The sequence below is a fragment of the Netta rufina genome (genome assembly GCF_964035555.1).
Source record: "Netta rufina genome assembly, chromosome: 2".
NCBI classification, from domain to species: Eukaryota; Metazoa; Chordata; class Aves; order Anseriformes; family Anatidae; genus Netta; species Netta rufina.
This window is the reverse complement of record NC_140124.1, coordinates 111,731,165-111,750,607: the sequence shown is the minus strand read 5'-3', so window position 1 is coordinate 111,750,607 and position 19,443 is coordinate 111,731,165. Positions and strand designations below refer to the sequence as shown.

The 19,443-nt window shown below is 33.3% G+C and overlaps 1 protein-coding gene across 1 annotated transcript in view; it reads left to right on the top strand.

Annotated features, from left to right (window-relative positions):
• The window catches only part of SNTG1 (syntrophin gamma 1), a gene marked incomplete at both ends in the record, with an annotated part of 193,048 nt that overhangs the window by 131,267 nt on the left and 42,338 nt on the right, over positions 1 to 19,443 (top strand). Inside the window, 2 exons of the mRNA XM_084281661.1 lie at positions 9,908 to 10,024; positions 14,113 to 14,184. Coding sequence (XP_084137787.1) covers positions 9,908 to 10,024; positions 14,113 to 14,184 — 189 coding nt within the window. The remainder of the gene's footprint in view (positions 1 to 9,907; positions 10,025 to 14,112; positions 14,185 to 19,443) is intronic.

Here is a 19,443-nt window from a genome sequence, read left to right as displayed (position 1 = left end):
CAGTAGTGGAAGATGAATTCTCTGGGACCGAGTTGTTAAAATGCTGCAAGTTTTATCCATTCAACTGTATTTTTTTAACTTTTAAAGTTGTCTTCATCAGTCATTCAAAATCCATTAAAATTTCTGTTGAAAGCCACAAAATTGAAAAAAAAACCTGTACATTTGAAGATACTCCAATAGATGCTATGTGTCTGAGAAGTATGAAATAAGAATAACTCAAAGCCAATTCCTAATAATGTTCAACTCATTAGACTGACGTGCACTATTGTTTGAAACAAAGAAGTCAGAGAAGAAAGTTCAAACTAGGTACTTCTGTAGGAAAGAAAGAAAAAAAAAAAAAAGAAAAAAAAAAACGATGACATTTTAGAGGTATTTTTTAAATATGTTTTTTTCAGTTAGTGTTTTTTTTTTTTTTTGTATGTGACAAAGTTGGGTGATTGTCCAGAATTTTTACTTTAAATCAGTTTTTCAGGCTAAAGAATAACAAAACAAAGCACACAAAAAATCAATTCCTTCTATTGGTCTCGAGTTAGTAGACGGCAATGAAGATGCTCATGAAAGTAACTTAGTTCAAAAATTTTTGTTCCATTTCTCCTATTTTTGATTATTTATATATAAATATATATCTCTAACTTAAAGGAAGAATATTGTCTGATGTTCCTCTTAAGGAAGGAAACACAATGTTATCCTTATAGGCAAAATTTATGGATTTGGTTACAATTTCATGGATTTGGTTACAATTTATGGATTTGGTTACAATTACATGGTAAGAATTGAAATATAAACTGAAGTTTTACTGAATTATTCATTTTTTGCATATCAAGACAAATATATTTTTCTATTTGGAAATTAAGGTTAATTAGATTTATTGCTTAATGATCTTAAAAACTGTGAATTCATTAGACAAAAGATTATTTGTTATAGTTAATGAATGATAAAATCACATTAGGGAGTGATTCATTATTGCTTTGAACATTAGCTTTTTATATTGCCCGTTTATTTTACATGTTATTAACTGGGATCAGTAAAGTTGGCCCACCAAAGGTACTCTGTGGAAGCACCAAACACTATCTGGAGATTTGCACATTCTATGGAAGATCTGTGTGTCTTTCAGTTGTTTCTGAATAATCCAGTAGTAGATAAAACTCCTTCATTAGCAAACTCCTTTCTTTTAGTAAACTTTGCTGCTGTGCACTGATTGACGGTTGCTAGAGAAGAAGCCCAGAAAGTTTAATAAGAAAATTAAATAACTAGCTTTGCTTAAAAGAAATATCTGTACCCACTAATAGCTGTAGAGAAATGCTGACTTACATGTCACTTATGATTTGCCATCATGTTTCTGATTGTAGTAGTATTTAATCTTTGAAGGATTATAAATATTATTATTTTTTGAATTGGTTTTATTAATTACTTCATTATGTACTTTTCTGAGCATGTGAATATTGGTTTAAAATAATGTCTTATCTTGTTGTAATAATAGAGTCCTTCCATAGATGCAGTCAAGTCTGAAAAAATTATCAACTTTCCTTGAACCTTTATTATTTTTTTTCATAATAAATAAATTCAACTAACCATGACCTGACCTTTCACAGACCTTCTTTCTCAGAGTTTCATAAAGTAAAATCACACGATAAGGACAACAAACAAACTAACTAATTAAAAAAAAACTGTCACTATTTCTACTTCTTCAGTCACACTCTTTTCATTCAAAATGTAGAAAACTTATTTGTACATTTGAAAATGAAATTTCATCCCTTGATGACTTTTTCTTCTTTCCTTTACATGCATCATAATCTTATTCAAAAACGCATGACTTGCTGAAATGCAGTGTAATTCTAGTCTAAATTTGCTCGATTGTTTTTGGAGATTTTATTCTATATTTATTATTCTAGGAGTATTGATAGTAATTTTGCTCCCTGAGAGCCCTTAAGAACAGTTAAAGCTTGCAGAAGTCTTTTTCTTTTGGTGATCAGATAAAACAGAAAATAATAGTTCCTCAGTATAAACAGGAAAAGACATTTTTCAAACATTAGTAGCAATTTTACTTAGTTTGTACATATTGTCATTTAAATAATTAAGAATGTAAATTAAATTTTGGCTCCTTGATAATCTTCACCCAATGAATAACATTTTTCCATGGAATTTTGACTTTGCTTTCGTCAGAGGATGAAGCACTTGAGCATTTTATTTTAAGCCTAAACAGATATGTATACTTACAGATGACAGCAATGCTGTTTTTATGAATGGTTCAGAATTTGATCCCACAAAGGTATAAAATATTTGTTAGTTAGGTCTTTTGAAGCCATTGTCACTAAAAATTGGACATTGGAAAAATATTACCTCTTACCAAGTATCTTCTATAGACTTAAACATTTGGGGTTCTCCCATATTTATTATTACCTTCTCCTTTGCATCTTGGATAGAGCTCAGTAAGCAGGCTTTCAGGATGTAAGTGAAGCAGCTGCACAGGTAGGATGATCTCACAGAGACAACCAGATAGCCGAAAATCCACCAGTCCTGTCCATGTTCTGCTTACCAGTCCTTGTCGGAGAAACAGAAAATAGAAATCAAACCAATATCTGGAACCAGACATTGAAATCTAATTGAAAACTACTCATGAGGTGAGTTAAGAATGATAGTAAATCTTTTCATACGTGATTCACTTGCACGTGTACCTGAGAAAGGTGACTGTGTCACTGTTTACTTGTTGGCACCATGAGAAAGTCTGAAAGACGCTGTCTAGTGACTTGTAATGTTCAGATTTTTTGTTCATTCAGCATGTTTCAGTAGCCTACCCTGACATAACAAAAATGAAGGCGACCCATTTTACATGAGAAAGGAGAGGCCACCTCTCCTCCACCTAGTTTGAAATATTTGTTTATTTTTTCATTTATATTTTAGAGCCTCAAAATTTTGTTACATGTATACTATGTACATATAGGAGGGGGAAAAAAAACACACCACAATAATCAAAGTGTAAGTCCTAAATATAGTCAAACTATTGGGCTTTAGAATAGATGATGTTTACTTTCTGGCCACCTGAGTGTTAAGCTTTCTGCTTTGAATTCAGTCCCCTTGGATTAAAATTTATAGCCCTATTTTTGCCTGTTTTTAAGTTCAGTAAGTGAAAAATGAACAGGCAGACATTCAAATATGACCACATAAAAAAGGTTTTTTTCCTAGTTAAAAAAATAATAATAATAAAAAAAAATCCTAACGACTATGGTAGCAGGAGGGAGAATGATGACAGTGGCATAGTAGTTTTTTAGCCAAGTTGTGTGAGATCTTCTCACTATTGAAGAATATGCTGAGAGCTGCTCTGCTGAGTGTCAGAGAAGGCCTGAAGCTTCTCAAGTGGCCTGTAAAATGTCTGTGATGGCAGTGGGACCAATGCTCCAAGGTGATAAACCTGGCAGCCAAGTGCACCTGCTCGGCAATATGTTAAAGTTGTATTAAATTGCTCTGAAGGTGAGTGATGTGGTGGGTAAGCAAGGGAAGTCTCTACAAGAAGAAATGAGGTGCCTTGAAAATAAATAAATAAATAAATAAATAAGCAAAATAGTGTCTAATTTATGCTATTTACACAAAAATCTATCTTTGTAAAAAGAGCTGCATAAGGTCTTTCTTGGAAAAGGTCTTCAGCAAAAGAAAAGACATACTTCTGAAATGCTAGTTAACTCTACTAAAATAACAAATTCAAACTGTAATGATTTTAAAATACAAGTAATTGTTCATTGACTTGAATAATTCAAGGAAGCCAAAAAAAAAAAAAAAGACATTAACGTTGACATTTTGACAAAGACACGCAGTTGCCCAATTAATGTTTAAATTGACTTTATCATTAGAAGAATTTATTTCAATAAGCAGATACTTAGTCTTAAATAAGAAAAATGAGTGTAGCTATTAACATGTAGCAGTGGATGGTGAATTGAATGGATGAGATAAAATCTTACTGTGGATTAATAGATTATGACATGAAGAAGATTATAAGGAACCTGGAAAGCCAAATTACAACTCTTTACCTCTTCAGAAATCTGTCCTGTTTCCGTGTGTAGCTGTTACTTTTCAAATATGTGAAGGAGGTTCTTAATATTGGATAGATATCTGCAGAGTTCCTAAACTGAACTCTTCATTATTCTGTGCATCATTTACCTTGGAAATAACAAATTCTAGTGTAGTTCTGTTATCCTAAACAACTGTCTTCACTCTGATTATAATATTTTATGTTTAAAAGCAAAATATACTATTTGTTTTCAGTATTTTATTATCAGTTTTCCATTAGATGGAATATAAAGAAAAATAATCTTCCATTACTAAGAAATATTTTCAGATTTCTCTGGTACTCTACTTTAACCCCCCTAAATATATCCTTAAATTTGTGTGATGTAATATAGCAATGTAAATTATGTAAATAGTAAACTATATGGTAGAATAGAATGTAAACTAGATGGTACTATAAATATCTAGTCTTACAATCTCATATGGAATAATGAGTGAACATGAAATAATCTTTTATTACATAGATATTTAAGATCACAGAATTGTCTAGGTTGGAAGAGACCTCAAGATCATCAAGTCCAACCTCTGACCTAACACTAACAAGTCCTCCACTAAACCATATTGTTAAGCTCTACATCTAAATGTCTTTTAAAGACCTCCAGGAATGGTGACTCCACCACTTCCCTGGGCAGCCCATTTCAATGCCTAACAACCCTCTTGGTAAAGAAGTTCTTCCTAATATCCAACCTAAAACATCCCTAGCACAACTTTAGCCCATCCCCCCTTGTCCTGTCACCAGGCACATCACCAGACACAAATAGACCAACACCCACCTCACTACAGCCTCCTTTAATGTACTTATAGAGATACTAAGGTGATCTTTTTCAGTGATAAAACACATAGGATACAAAGGAGAACAGAGAAGCACTGAAAGAAAAAAATATTTTGCAAGCAATCATTTAACATTTTTACGCATTGGTAATTTTTCTTATTCTAGAGAATCAAAGAATGGTTGAGATTGGAGGGGACCTCTAGAAGTCATCTGGTCAAACCCCCTTGCTTAAGCAAGGTCACTTGGAGGAGATTGCCCAGGACCATGTCTCTTTGCAATAAAAACAAAAAAATAGTTAATTAAAAAAGGTATTTTTTGAAAGATAACCAGGCTCTCCACAACCTAAAAAATAGCATAGGAGATATTTTGACTTTGAACAAAATTTTTTATATCATTCATTCAAACTATCTACCATTAATTCTTCTGTTACTTTTGAAAAAATGTCTTAGGTCTTTTCAGTGTGTGACTCTTTGCCAATGACTGCATACTTTTATTTCCATTTTAATGTGTTTTTCTTGTGTGCGTGTTTTTTGTTGTTGTTTTGTGTTCTTTTTTTTTTTTCTGCTAAAAAATGTCTATAATGAATTTTTAGACTATCACACAGGGACAAGGATATTAAAATCAGGGTAGAAGGAATTATCTGAGTTCTTCATCCCTCATCATATTTTTCTTTGTGTTATCTGACATATTCATTTGTCTTCTGACTCCATGTTTATCCTGTTGCCTTACAGCACTGTTTCATGTAATATGAGTATGAATATGAGAATTCCAAGATAAAAAAGCTGTCAGTACATCTGTCAGGACATCTGAATGTCCTCTCATTTTAAATCACATAAACGTTACCTTTCATTTTGAGAAAAATATCTTGTATTTTATTTTTACCATTCTCCCTAAAATATAATAAAATTTGTATTAAAACTCTGGAGAAATCTCTGAAAATAGAAAAACTTTTTGTTAAGGCTATTTAAGACATTTTAGCAATATTTTCAACTGATATGAAGGAGAGCAACTTGTGGATTATTTTCTTTCTTGACTTGGGTGTCAGTGTGATGGAAATACTATGGATTTTGTAAAGACTATGGATTTTTGACTGAAGAGAGTGTCCTGTTTTATTTATCATATAGATATAGATTCTTTTAACTGTACATGATTTAGCTCATAAACCATAATAGCTTACCGAATCTTTGTTACTGAACCAGCAGCCTCTACATTAACTAATTTGCGTCACCATTTGATTTTGAGAAATGAGCCACTGCAGGTAAATTAGAAACTACCAGGACTGTGTAAAAACATCTTTTAAGTGGAATGTTACTGCAAATATTCAAACCACTTTGTTTCTAACTACAGTCATACCAACTTTGCTTAACAGTTCTGCTGTATGTTTAATAGTCAATTAGGTATTTAGTCTGAAGGAAAAATGCATTTTGTTAATAAAACCTTAGTGCAGCAGATTGTCTGAAAAATCAATCTATTTTCTCCTCATGATCTACAGAGGCAAGAGAGCAATACTGAATGGAGAAATCACCTTAAATTTCACGGCTGCTTTAGTATTAAGGCAATAAAATGTGAAATATCAATGCATCTGCACAGCATGAGTGACTGTGCCCTGTTACTCTGATGAATAGGAGAAGTAGAAACCTTCTAAAATGAAGTATCATCAGGAAAGATGATATCTTACTGTGTCCAATTTTAAAGAAACCAATCTAAGACAGCACAGAATCAATTCAGTTTAATTAATTTCAAAGCATAGATAGAATCATAGAATCATAGAATATCCTGAGTTGGAAGGGACCCTTAAGGATCATCAAGTCCAACTCTTGACACTGCACAGGTCTACCCAAAAGTTCAGACCATGTGACTAAGTGCACAGTCCAATCTCTTCTTAAATTCAGACAGGCTCGGTGCAGTGACCACTTCCCTGGGGAGCCTGTTCCAGTGTGCAACCACCCTCTCTGTGAAGAACCCCCTCCTGATGTCAAGCCTAAATTTCCCCTGCCTCAGCTTAACCCCGTTCCCGCGGGTCCTGTCACTGGTGTTAATGGAGAAAAGGTCTCCTGCCTCTCGACACCCCCTTACGAGGAAGTTGTAGACTGTGATGAGGTCTCCCCTCAGCCTCCTCTTCTCCAGGCTGAACAGGCCCAGTGACCTCAGCCGTTCCTCATACGTCTTCCCCTCCAGGCCTTTCACCATCTTCGTAGCCCTCCTCTGGACACTCTCCAACAGTTTCATGTCCTTTTTATACTGTGGTGCCCAGAACTGCACACAGTACTCGAGGTGAGGCCGCACCAGCGCAGAGTAGAGCGGGACAATCACCTCCCTTGACCTACTAGCGATGCCGTGCTTGATGCACCCCAGGACACGGTTGGCCCTCCTGGCTGCCAGGGCACACTGCTGGCTCATATTCAACTTGCTGTCTACCACGACCCCCAGATCCCTCTCTTCTAGGCTGCTCTCCAGCGTCTCATCGCCCAGTCTGTATGTGCAGCCAGGGTTTCCCCATCCCAGGTGCAGGACCTGGCACTTGCTCTTATTGAACTTCATGTGGTTGGTGATCGCCCAGCTCTCCAACCTATCCAGATCCCTCTGCAAGGCCTTTCCACCCTCATTCGAGTCCACAACTCCTCCAAGTTTGGTGTCATCAGCAAACTTGCTTAAAATACCTTCTATTCCTACATCCAGATCGTTTATAAAAATATTGAAAAGTACCAGCCCTAAAATGGAGCCTTGAGGGACCCCACTAGTGACCGCCCGCCAGCCTGACGCAGCCCCATTTACCATAACCCTTTGGGCCCTGCCCGTTAGCCAATTGCTCACCCATTGTATGACGTTTTTATTTAGCTGTATGGTGGACATTTTGTCCAGTAGGATCCTATGGGAAACCGTGTCAAAAGCCTTGCTGAAGTCCAAAAAATCACATCAGCTGGTTTCCCTTGGTCCACCATACGGGTGATCTTATCATAAAAGGAAATCAGGTTAGTTAGGCAGGACCTACCCTTCACAAACCCATGCTGGCTGGGACCAATGACTGCTTTTTTTTAGATGTCCTCATTCCTAGAAATTAGAGACCATTCATTCTCTTTCAGTTACAGAAGGAAAATATATCAAAATTGTGTAAATAGTAGTACAATTTCTATATTAAACTTCCTCCTGTATGTTCCTCCTCTCAGTCACTAAGCTCTACATATTAATACCTAGTCAGAAGGATGGGTCTCCATATGTTTCTTGCATTGATTAACACACAAAACATCAGAAATAAGGGAAGTCTGAATAAACATTAAACTAAAACAATTTAAAACTTTTCTTATTGTAACTGTCAGGTTGTATTTCTGACTATTTTTTTCATTTAGGAATTAATAAGATTTCAGAAAATGTGGGGGTTTAGTTATTGCATGACAATATAGTGTTGATCATTCTGCTTAATTCTTGAGTACTGAGGCATGTATGTCTTCTTTTTAGAGTCTTACAAGCTTTTTTGGTCACTGAACCAGCAGATACTTAAACAAATGCTAGGCATTGAACCCAAGATTGTATTACAGTATTAATGTTTGCTATTAGCAATATAATTAAATGTTTAGGTTTTGCTCTAACTCTTGGAGGAATGGACCTGCTCCCTGTTTCTCTACAGACCAAAAAGTACGTACTAAACACTGATAGAGAGCAGTAGTGCAAGCTTTGTACATGGGGATTTGAAAAAGCCATTAATTTCCAACATGCAATAAGAACATCCAATGAAAAAAAGAAAAAAGAAAAAAAAAAAAAAGAAAAAGAAAAATATATTTTAATGTATATTCCATGCAGAATTATTGATAAAAACCCTCTTCCCCTCTTCTCAATAGCAATGAAATAAACTTGTGTAAATTGCTTTTTCAAAAGTATGCAATATAAAAGATCTCCTTACAATAAAATAAAATAAAATAAAATAAAATAAAATAAAATAAAATAAAAATATGTTCATTAAGTACATGTGTACCCTTGGTAAGCTTACTAACTAACTGACTATTAATAAGATTGTAATATTTTTCCTAAACTGGTTTCCTTACATTTTCATTATGGAACACAGAAAATATAAGGTCATTTAAGACAAAGAATGTTCCATGCCTAATTAATGTAGAAATCAATTTCACAAAGAGGTTTAAAAGCAGATTTATTCCATTAACAGTAACATATAAAGTATGAGTTCATCTTTTTTCTATAACAGGAATGTACACTGCATGGCAATGCAAGTTGTTTGTTATTATTATCATGTTTATAAATCAGAATCTCTATCACATGTCTACTGTCTGTTCAGATGTTCTCCAGAAGCTGGCATAATAATTACTCATACTATGTTTTTCTACTACATACTACCTTAAGGATTTGATATTAAGTTACTCAGAATTAATAGGTGGATAGGTAGGGAAATAGATCCTAAAATGGGTTTGAATAAATCCTAGTTTGTGCATTTGTTTCTGAAGAACTGCAAGTAGTGGTAAGAGTTAACAGTATTCTGACTACTTTTTAGCACCATCCAAAATAGAATGCCTGAAAACAGACTGTTAATTCACTATTCCAAAGCAAAAGAGGTTCAATACTCCAAAATAAATTCTGAATGTGTTCAATCAGTACAATGTTCAAAATGTGTGCTCCGGAATGTTTGCTTTATCAATATAAGATAAAGTAAGATCCCATGTATCTGTCTGTCTTGTATCTGAAAACATTTAACAGTTTCTTGATTTTGCATTCCTGCCTAGTGGTTCCTTACTTGCATTAAATTCCTCTTATTTGATTTGTCAGCAAGTATTTAGAATTACTCCATAGAGCTCTTAATGAGATAATAGAGACAACAGACATCTGCTAGGTATGTGGCTTAGCTGTTTTGTTGTTGCTAGTGCAATAAATAGTTCTGAATTATTTTGATGTAACAGGCTTTCTTCATTTAATCACCTGATTGTAAGTAAACTGCCAATATACCACATTGTGGTGGTGGTTCAAGGTTTGTAAGATTTGACAGACATCAGCTTACTTGCTTGAAATATTTGCAACTAATTTGAAGAAAATGTCTGAGGAATTTGTCAACACTATTGATTTTTCCGTCAGATAGTCTACATGGGTTGGACGGAAGAACGGGAACAAGACTCCCTTCAGGATCGAATGTACACACCAAAGTTTCTAGCACTGAGGGGATCTTCTCTGTATAAATTTATGGCACCTCCAGTAAGTATATTTCTCATGCTGAGTAGTCATAAATGTCATTAAATAAAATAGTTTCATGTAACATCTGCAATGCTTTACATTCAGGTATCACTCATTGACCTAACAGCATTGCAGCACTTCCAGCATTGAAGAGTTCCAGGGAATGTGGTATAAAAGTGACAGAAAATAACCATTCATTAGATGACTGTACAGCTAACAAGCACTTCTTTCCCCCTACTTATCTGAGCACTTAGAAAAATACAATAGAGATGTATTTGTGCTAAAAAGGGGCTTTTCATTTCCCTTTGGCAGACAGAACAAGCCTGAAGCAAGCTGGTAACATTTAAACTAAACTATAATTCTAAAGGAAAACTGCTGAGATTTTTGGTTATACCAAAGCTTTTTGCATGCTGTGGAAATGGCAAGGCTTGCAAAACATCATCTCTGTCTTTAGATTTTATCCTGAATATAACTTTTATGCATCTTGGCAGCACCAAAAGGAAAATAGAGAAGCAAATGAGTTTACATTAAATATATTAATTGGAATCTGACTAAGAACACGGGGTAAAATTTTAGCTACTGTCTCATTCTCTGCAATTTCATTTCACAGTTTTATGGTACATCTAAGCCTCAGTAAATATGTATATCCTCTAGCTAAATTTTAAGCCACTAGCTAATGAGTCACTAGCAGTACCATATTGGCAACGGGGAGAGTAGTGTGAATTCATTTCTTTTTATTATGTGACTTTTCTGGCTGCTGCTAATGCTTGTGTTGTCCAGATCCAGATTTTACATCCTTCATGTGGTTCAAAGGTACAACTCTTCATACAGTTCTTCAGTCACTATCCTTATTTGTTTAGAAAGTATTTAAAAACATAGTAAAGACATGAAAAATGAAAGTAAATATGAAAGGAAAACTTCATGTATTCAGTGTTGGTGGCTCCCATCACTTCACTGGTATGGGAGCTTGGCTCTCCCATCACTAGCACAGGGAGTTTGGCTCTTCCTGGCTTTGGTACATCTACCTTAGCATTCACTGCCTGTCAAGTAAAAAGCCCTCCCTCCTAGACACAATGCTGAATACTCCTGTTGAATACAAAAGAAGATTATTCTTTTGTAAGCACTCTGGAAGAAACTACAAGCCTCTTTACTGAGAATTTGTATTATTACATTATTATATTATTTCTAGTATTATCTTACATTATTTCTATTATTAGTTTCCAGAAGCAATGTGTTGTTGGTGGATAAATGGGTAATGATGGGTAATGGGTATGGAAAGAACATATTTATAATAGGGCTGTGAACCATTCTGGCAATCTGCTGCTTTATGAGACAAAGCACTGATCCTATAGGTTTGTATAGGTCTTGATGAACTGCAAGCACAACGTTGTTGTTGTTATCATTATTATTATTATTTACTTTTTATTTTAACCAGATTCTGGTTCTTATCCTAAAATAGGAAGACACTTCAAACAGAGAAAACAATATTTTCTGTTTATGGAGTATGAAGGAAAAATGGCAAATACACTCTTTAGAGGTACTGAGGTTCGTATAGAGGTACCTTAAAAAAAACACATATGTACATGACCAGCAAAATGTTCTCTAAAGAAGAACTGCTGCCTTCTTTAAAAGGCAGCAGGCCTTTTAAAATTACTTTCTACATGCAAACATTTACACATAGTTATGTTTGCTATTCTTCAGGTATATGTGTTAATTTATTCTAGGGATTACAAAAGATTAAGAACAAGCTTTCAATGCTGCAGTTTCAGAGCTTCTAATTATGGAATGCATAAAGTGTTATTATAAGAAGAAAAACACTTTTAATTATATTTGCAATGTAAGCTTCTTGGATTAAGCTGTTTCTGAAAAGAGATGTGCCAACTTTTTAACCAGAAAATCAAATTAAACTATATCCCTGGTCTCTGCCAAAGTGGGAGGCATCTGTTTAAACAGTATATATCATCTGTCTCCCCTACTGTTTTTTAATTTATTTGATCAATACTACTTCTACTTTCCATGTTCAGATACATGAGCAATTCTGATGTATCTTATTTGCATTTTAAATCTTTTATAGAAATTACTTTTTTTTTTTTTTTTTCCTGACATTTCTTGGTACATTTTCTCCTTTGAGTGTGTTGAGTCTGACAGGTTTTATTTTCTTATAGTTTGGAAATTTCAGAGGAAATGAACTTCAATTGAGAAAAAACTGCTAACACCTTTTCTCTTGCTATTCAAGCTTCTGAATTAAGAAAAAAAAAAAAAAGTGAACAGGGTAAACAATGTATGAATATTCCATGAGTTTTTTAATTCTACAGTTCCTTTTGCTTTGCACATCTCTTTATATAGAAGGGGTTTTGTTCTGACCTCAGAAGTCCCCTTAAAATGCAAATGCATGAAATGCAGGGAGTTCAGTGAGCTTTTAAGCAAAGCTTCAAGTGTCTCTCTGCTTCAGCAGAAATTGGAGTTACTTTTTGTGATGGGGCAATATGGCATCAGCATGTATAGCTGGTGCTTTGGGCTCAGTGGAGCTGTAGCAAGACTCATCTCCCCATTCCTCTGATCATGGTGAGAAAGTTCATTTCATTTTCTGTCCTCAGTAGAAACAGATTAATTAATTAATTAATTTTAACAAAAAACATTTTACATATCTTTTCTCTAAATAGCTTTTATATTCATAAAGATTGTATATTTCCAATATTTCTTCACTTCCTCACTCTATATCAAAAATAATTTGTAACTCTCAGTATTTTGTCACTTTCTTCATTAGATATCTTATTTAATACCCATATTGCAATAAGATGGTAAAAAGTGTGTTTGAAGATGACTGCAAACAAATAAAATTCCAATAGATGACACCATATTTTGAACTTTTAATTCTTTACTGTGATTTCCTCAAAAGAGATTCAATTTTAATAGCCTGTATACCTAAAAATTAGTCAGGGACAGGATTTTATCATACATCATAAAATTGTATTGATTAAGAAAGTTCTATAGCAAGGCATCCAAACCTATATATGTTATTCAGGAATACTGTGTCTATTCATGGTGATGTTCACTTTCAATGAAAAATAAATTTCTCTTATGCTGTGAATACTATTTTATGATATATTTTTCAAATACCTTTGTATTTTTAAATCTTGAAAACCAGAATTATTCAGCCTCTTTATCTCTTCTAACAATTTTTATATCAGAACTATCTTCCTTTGGAGCTGGTCCATTGTTCATTACTTCTTGCCCTTTTTTTTTTTTTTTTTTCTTATAGAACATCTTTTTCTACTCTGTTTTGTGTATTTTTCAGTCTATTGAGACTGTGACTAATTCTTCTCTTTCCTTCATGCATTTTTATTCAAAAGTTATTTATAGATTGCTTTTGAACTTTTTCCAATTAAATATATTCATCTATCCCTTTTTATCTTGTCTAAGTATTATCTACCACCCTTGCATCATTTTGCTAAGCTGTATGTAGTTTTTGTTGAAAATAGTTGCTTTAAATTAATACTATTAAAAGCAGTTGTTAAATCCTGAGACTACAAGGAGCAATAGACTACTATTCAAATCTCAATTTGTTGGAATTTAGGAGAAGACTCATCTTGGTAAAGAAAAAAGGAAATGTGGATTTACCTGTTTCATTTCTAGTTAGTTTTGGGTTTTTTTCAACTACATTAAGAGATATATATAGTAAGTGTCTAGGACACTGCAAGGTTGGAGTGTTCTGTTTTATGGTTTTGGACCTTTGCAAACAATGTAAGTGATTAGAGCAAATTGCTTATTATAAGTAGGGAAGTGGGGAAAAATGGGTCTCTGTGAAGTCATTAAAGTATCATGTTGGCATATCAATGCAACCCCCACTAGCATAGGCAGAGGAAGCTCCTTCATGAGCAGCCTGCATGCAAAGCTACTTGAAGGTACAAGGAAATAGGCAGGATGCCTCCTCAGCACTGTCTGAATGCAACAGTCTGATACCTGGTAGTTATTGCTCAAAATAAACCGTATTGGATGTAAGAGGTAGGAAGTTCTAGGGATAGATTATTTATTTATTTTTTATAGTAAGCTTATTCTTGAAATAAAGAAAAATAACTTGCTTTCTTTTCCTGTTTGTTTTTTCCAAGGTTACAACCTGGGATTGGACAAGAGCTGAGAAAACATTTTCAGTTTATGAGATAATGTGCAAAATTCTGAAGGTATGATTAAAATATGTAAAATAAAATAGCACTTTGTCAAACCAGTTAAGAAGCCAGAGTATAACACTGCAACTAAAAATCCATGTGACCATCTTGCAGAAAAAGATCAAATTTTGACCCTTTGAAGTCAGTATCAGAAGTCCTGATGTCACTAGGTACAGAGCCAAAATCTATAATGAATATTTTGAAAAGGCATTGAAAATTTGGAAATAAACTGATTTTGACTAGAAAGCAATTTTATTTCTTCATAACGCAGTACTGAAAAAAAATAAAATAAAAGTTTTATAGTTTTACTTTACTGGCACACTCAACTGGTATAAAGTCTATTCTTCTAAATGAGGAGGTAAAGAAATAGGGATCAATTCTGTTACTTTCAGATACCTTGATGCAACTAACAGTTACAATGTAAGATTGCACAAAGACTGACAACAGAGTCCTTAAAACTCTGAATGCCACTCTGAAAACTTTTGTCCTTCCCCCCCGCCTCCCCCCAGTTTCTTCAGTTTGCCTCAACAGTAATAAATGGAAAAGCCAAATTAAATATGTTTAGAAAGTTAAATCTGTGAGTAGAAAACTGCATAGGGCCATTATGGTACATTGTATTTAATTTTTCATATTTAATTCACTCAAAAATAATATATATTGTCTTGTCTCTGTTTTTAAAACAGTGAAAAACAGTTTTCCAGATGTTCAGCATGTGGGGAAGGAGAGGAAAAAGAGATCGGAAGTTGTCTCTTTCCATTCATCTGAAGTGCTTTCCTATGTACTTTATTATTATATAATTTTTTTAGGTCCAAATTATATAAGAGGCAATTTGGTCTTTTCTGAAGTTTCATCTAGCAGAGACTAACATCATGAAGAAGTATGAACAAACTTATTTTTAAAAAAAAAGTATATCCTTTTGGGAAAACCTTATACTGATGTACGTACTACACTTTCTAATTTTTATAGCTCATGTAGGTAAATAACCCATTCCTTTAGGAGCCAGATTAGAGATCAAACAGCTGTAATAATTTCAGAAGCTTTTTATGTCAGTGAGTTCAAAAATAAGAAAGCAAATTTATAAACTGAAACAAAACAAAACAAAACAAAACAAAACAAACAAAGACAAACACCTGCTAGTAATCTGAAAAAGAAAAGGTAAGAGTTCTAGTACCAGTGGTTTGTCTGTGGGGTCTGGAGTCTTGGTTAAGGAATAGCACACTCTAAATGCAACATGTCCCATCACAGTGGTATGTACTTTAACTACCAAGTGTGTGTAAACATTGATTCTTTAGCAGTGGTCATGTAGGGAGAAAGTTAACAGAAATGGCTGTTCACTCTGTAAAGACATTGCACTGAGAAATTAATATGACCAGTGCTCTTAAAACAGTAAGGTTTAGGGAGAGACAAAATATCTCACTCCTAGCTCTTCAAGCTGTCTGTAGATCCTCCATTCTCAGTTTTTATTAACATATCATGTCCTAGAATAAGGACAATTCCAATATAAGTGGTATAGAAATATCATTCATGCATTTATTTATTATGTTACTCATTCAGTTATTCCTTTATTGTCTGTAAGTATAGTCAAGCTCATAAGGTATTGGAGTGTTTCAAACAATATTTTTGGGCTGCCTAAAAACTCTAAATGATTAAAAAATAGTAGCATAAAATTAACTTCAGTGAAATTATAGCTTCTGAAACCAGAAAAACAGCTTTCCTTTACTACTACAACAATGAACCTCTGTAGAGACTCAAGTTTTTGTTAAGCTTTTTTGCCAGCATCATGAAGGTCTCAGTTTTAGCAATGTGTGTTTCTAGACACGTTTGTACAAAACACATTGTCTGCATGGATATTACCAAAGCAGAGACAACTTTTTTAAAAGTTAATTTGGTACTTTGTGATCACCTTCAAACTTCCTCCCTTTTATTGTACCTCTCAAGCTACTTTCATAATAAATTGGCTTCTCTTGGAGAATGAGTTGGATGGCAAACTGGTAGACTAACAGGTTTTTAATATTCTCAGATTGATAGATAGCATGATAACTTGGGAAGACTCATGAAAAAAATGAAGAAAAGAAACCTGGACTCTTCTACTACAGACTGTTCCTTCTTCTACACTTTCTGTTCTTCCAGAGAAGCTACTGAGTTTGTGTCATTCTTTTTAGAAATACTGAGAATATAGAATTGTTCTGTTTCTACTTTATAAGAGATAATCATATTTCACTGGACAGGAATAAATCCAGGAAGATAATAATGCCATCTGCAGAATAATATACTCAGTGTCTCTGAAGTAGGTTTAATTCCACATTCATGTCTAAACTCAAATTATTCAGGCTACTCATTTACTAGATATAAGTATCACAAAACATTCCCAGATGGTGGAACACCACATACTTTTATTTATCTATTTGTATGATTGCTACCTTGGATTTTAGACCAAATGGACCACCTAGCACTTACCCAAACAATTCTCGGTGTAGCTTGAATGTTATCATGGGTGAGGAAAAATTTTCTATTGAGCTGTTTTCCCGTGTACATCCTGTTTAAGAAGGACAGAGTTTCATAGTCTGAATTGCCATTTCCAGTAACTGTGGTGTGAGCAAACAGTCCCATACATGCTTTATTTATTAGTACAAATGCAGCTTCTAAAAGGAAAAGAAAGAGGAGGAGACTTATTTTTTACACAACAAGTCAATATTCTTAATGTGATTACAACCTTCTACATAATCAGATACACCAGTAAAAAATTGAAGCATAAAAGTAGATTTTTAAAAGCTCTATTTTGACTTTGAAAAACATTTTTTTGACATAAATTCATCAAACAAGCACTGATCCCCTAATATGTGCAATTTAAAAAGTAAAATAAAATAAAAATAAAATATCACATCCAAACACTACCAGAACAATAGTGGATTATTTAAAAAATAAAATAAAATAAAATAAAATAAAATAAAATAAAATAAAATAAAATAAAATAAAATAAAATAAAATAAAATAAAATAAAATAAAATAAAATAATAAAATAAAGATTCTGTAGTAGATCTTCAAACTACCTTGTAAAAATATATATATTATAAGTATAAAAGTCTTCATAGTCAATATTTTGGGGTTGAAATGTTACCTTTTGACATGCAAATTAAGTAAATCAGACCAAGTACAACAATCATATTTTAATTATATTGGACTAAATTATTCATTATGACATAATGGCAAACATAGCAGTGGGCTATATTCAAAGGAAAAGGGACATTAATGAAAATACAAATAACTTTGTGTCTGGAGGAAAGATATATGAGTTGATAGGCATAGTTAATAAAAATGTAATAGGTTATTATGGGATGCAAGTACTTTAACAGAGAATAGAGGGCACTGAGAACTCTTTAACCCTTAAAAGAAACAAGTTACAAGAAAGAACAATCAGTAAGTAAAGCTAGACAAGTTCAAATTGGGAAGAAGTTAGAATTCGTAACAGTTCTGATGAGTGGAATCAGTGGAATAAACTGATGAGAGAAAGTGATTGATACTTTTAATCCACTTTCCTTTCTGTACAAATTCTATTCAAACTGATGCTACTGGGACATCAACACTCAGCATATGAATGAAAATCTGTAATTCATGTTAAACAAGTTTTCTGGAAAGATAATCTGATGATACCACTTCTGAAATTAAAATGTATCAATTAATCATTTTCAACAGAATTGGTGGAAAAGTAGGGATAGTGCTATGAATAAATATTGCTATTTTATTCTGGAAGAATCTTGTTTCACCCAGTCCTCTATTTTGAGGAGTAAAGACCCATTAATAGCCAGATAATTCCAATTTTAGGTTTGTTCAAGACTTCAAAAATTGAAGAAGCCAGATATAACCATCAGAAATAAACGGATGGCCTTGGCCTCCTCAGCACTTCAAAGTTGGTTGAATTGAATATGTCTTTTGGTACCTCCTACGTTTTTGATGTGCAGTTAACTTGTGGCCATCTTTTGAATGTGTGTATGTGTGTGCACATGCATGTGTGTGTATATTTAAAAAAAGATTATAGTATCTGATAAATTGCTAAGTAAATTTGTTATTTCAGTAATTTCTTGCACAAGGGAGATAGAAAAAAAAAAGGGGAAATTATTCAGGTAAAATGTGAATAAAAATAGAAAATATTACATTTATGTTCTATCAAGTTTGCTTTTTTACTTAAGTTACTAATGCTCTTCAGCTTCATACAAGCATCTTGTTGTAACTGTGAGAAAATGCTTTATATCTTTCAGTCACCCCCTCTGTCTTCAATGTGTCATGCAAAAACATTTGGAGATTTACAATAAACAGCGTATTTTATTTAGCATAAAACAGGAAGCATATTCAGGTAGCAGATCCGATCTGAATTGAAATGTGAGGGTAGTTATGAAAAGAAGTCCATGCTGGCAGTATGTCAGAATGGTGAATCATTGATGTTTATATCTGATATAATTCACATCAGTGTAGTTACACTTTTCTTACTATAGTAGTAATTGGGATCAACTCAGTATCTCAGATGACTTGTGTTTCCTCCCTCATTTTTTAGCTATTAGTATATAAATTTCTCAAATGGAGCTATGTTATTTTTCCCAATTGAATGTCCTGTAATTTTGTTCTTCTTCCTCAATAAGTCACATTACATCTAGATCTCAACTAGGAAAAATAGATGTTGTGCTTTATGGGGAAAAAATAATTTCTATTATTGCTTCAGATATTTTTAATAGGAAAAGAATCATACAGAATCATAGGAAACTACATAAAATGTTTATATATTCAGAGTAAAGTTTAAAATGAATGCCAATAGACTAATAAATATTTAAAGTAAAGGTATTTTAAGAAAGACTGTATTTTGAGGTGCATTATTAATATAATTTGGTCAATGACTAAGGCTTACGTTGTGGTATGATTTCAATACTTTATGCAAATTCAAAACTGCTTAGGAGGTGTAAGTAATGGATCCCTTTTATCAACAGGTTAATACTGTATCTAGGGAACATTACATTTTCAGCCAATTTTGACACTTGTAAAAAAATGTTAAATTGTTGAGTGTTTCACTTCTAAGTAGTTGAAGTAATTTTATGTCCTGCTGATCTGTATGTTAACTATATTTAACGTTTCCAGAGAAAAGAGGTTCTGTTCCCACTTTAACTTATATTACAGTTGTGTTATAAGATAAAAATAAAAGTAGAAGTCATAAATGTTCTCCTTGTCCACTGGCATTAAGACCATCATTAAGTTGTCTTCAGCTACACAATAAAGAAAAAACTGTCA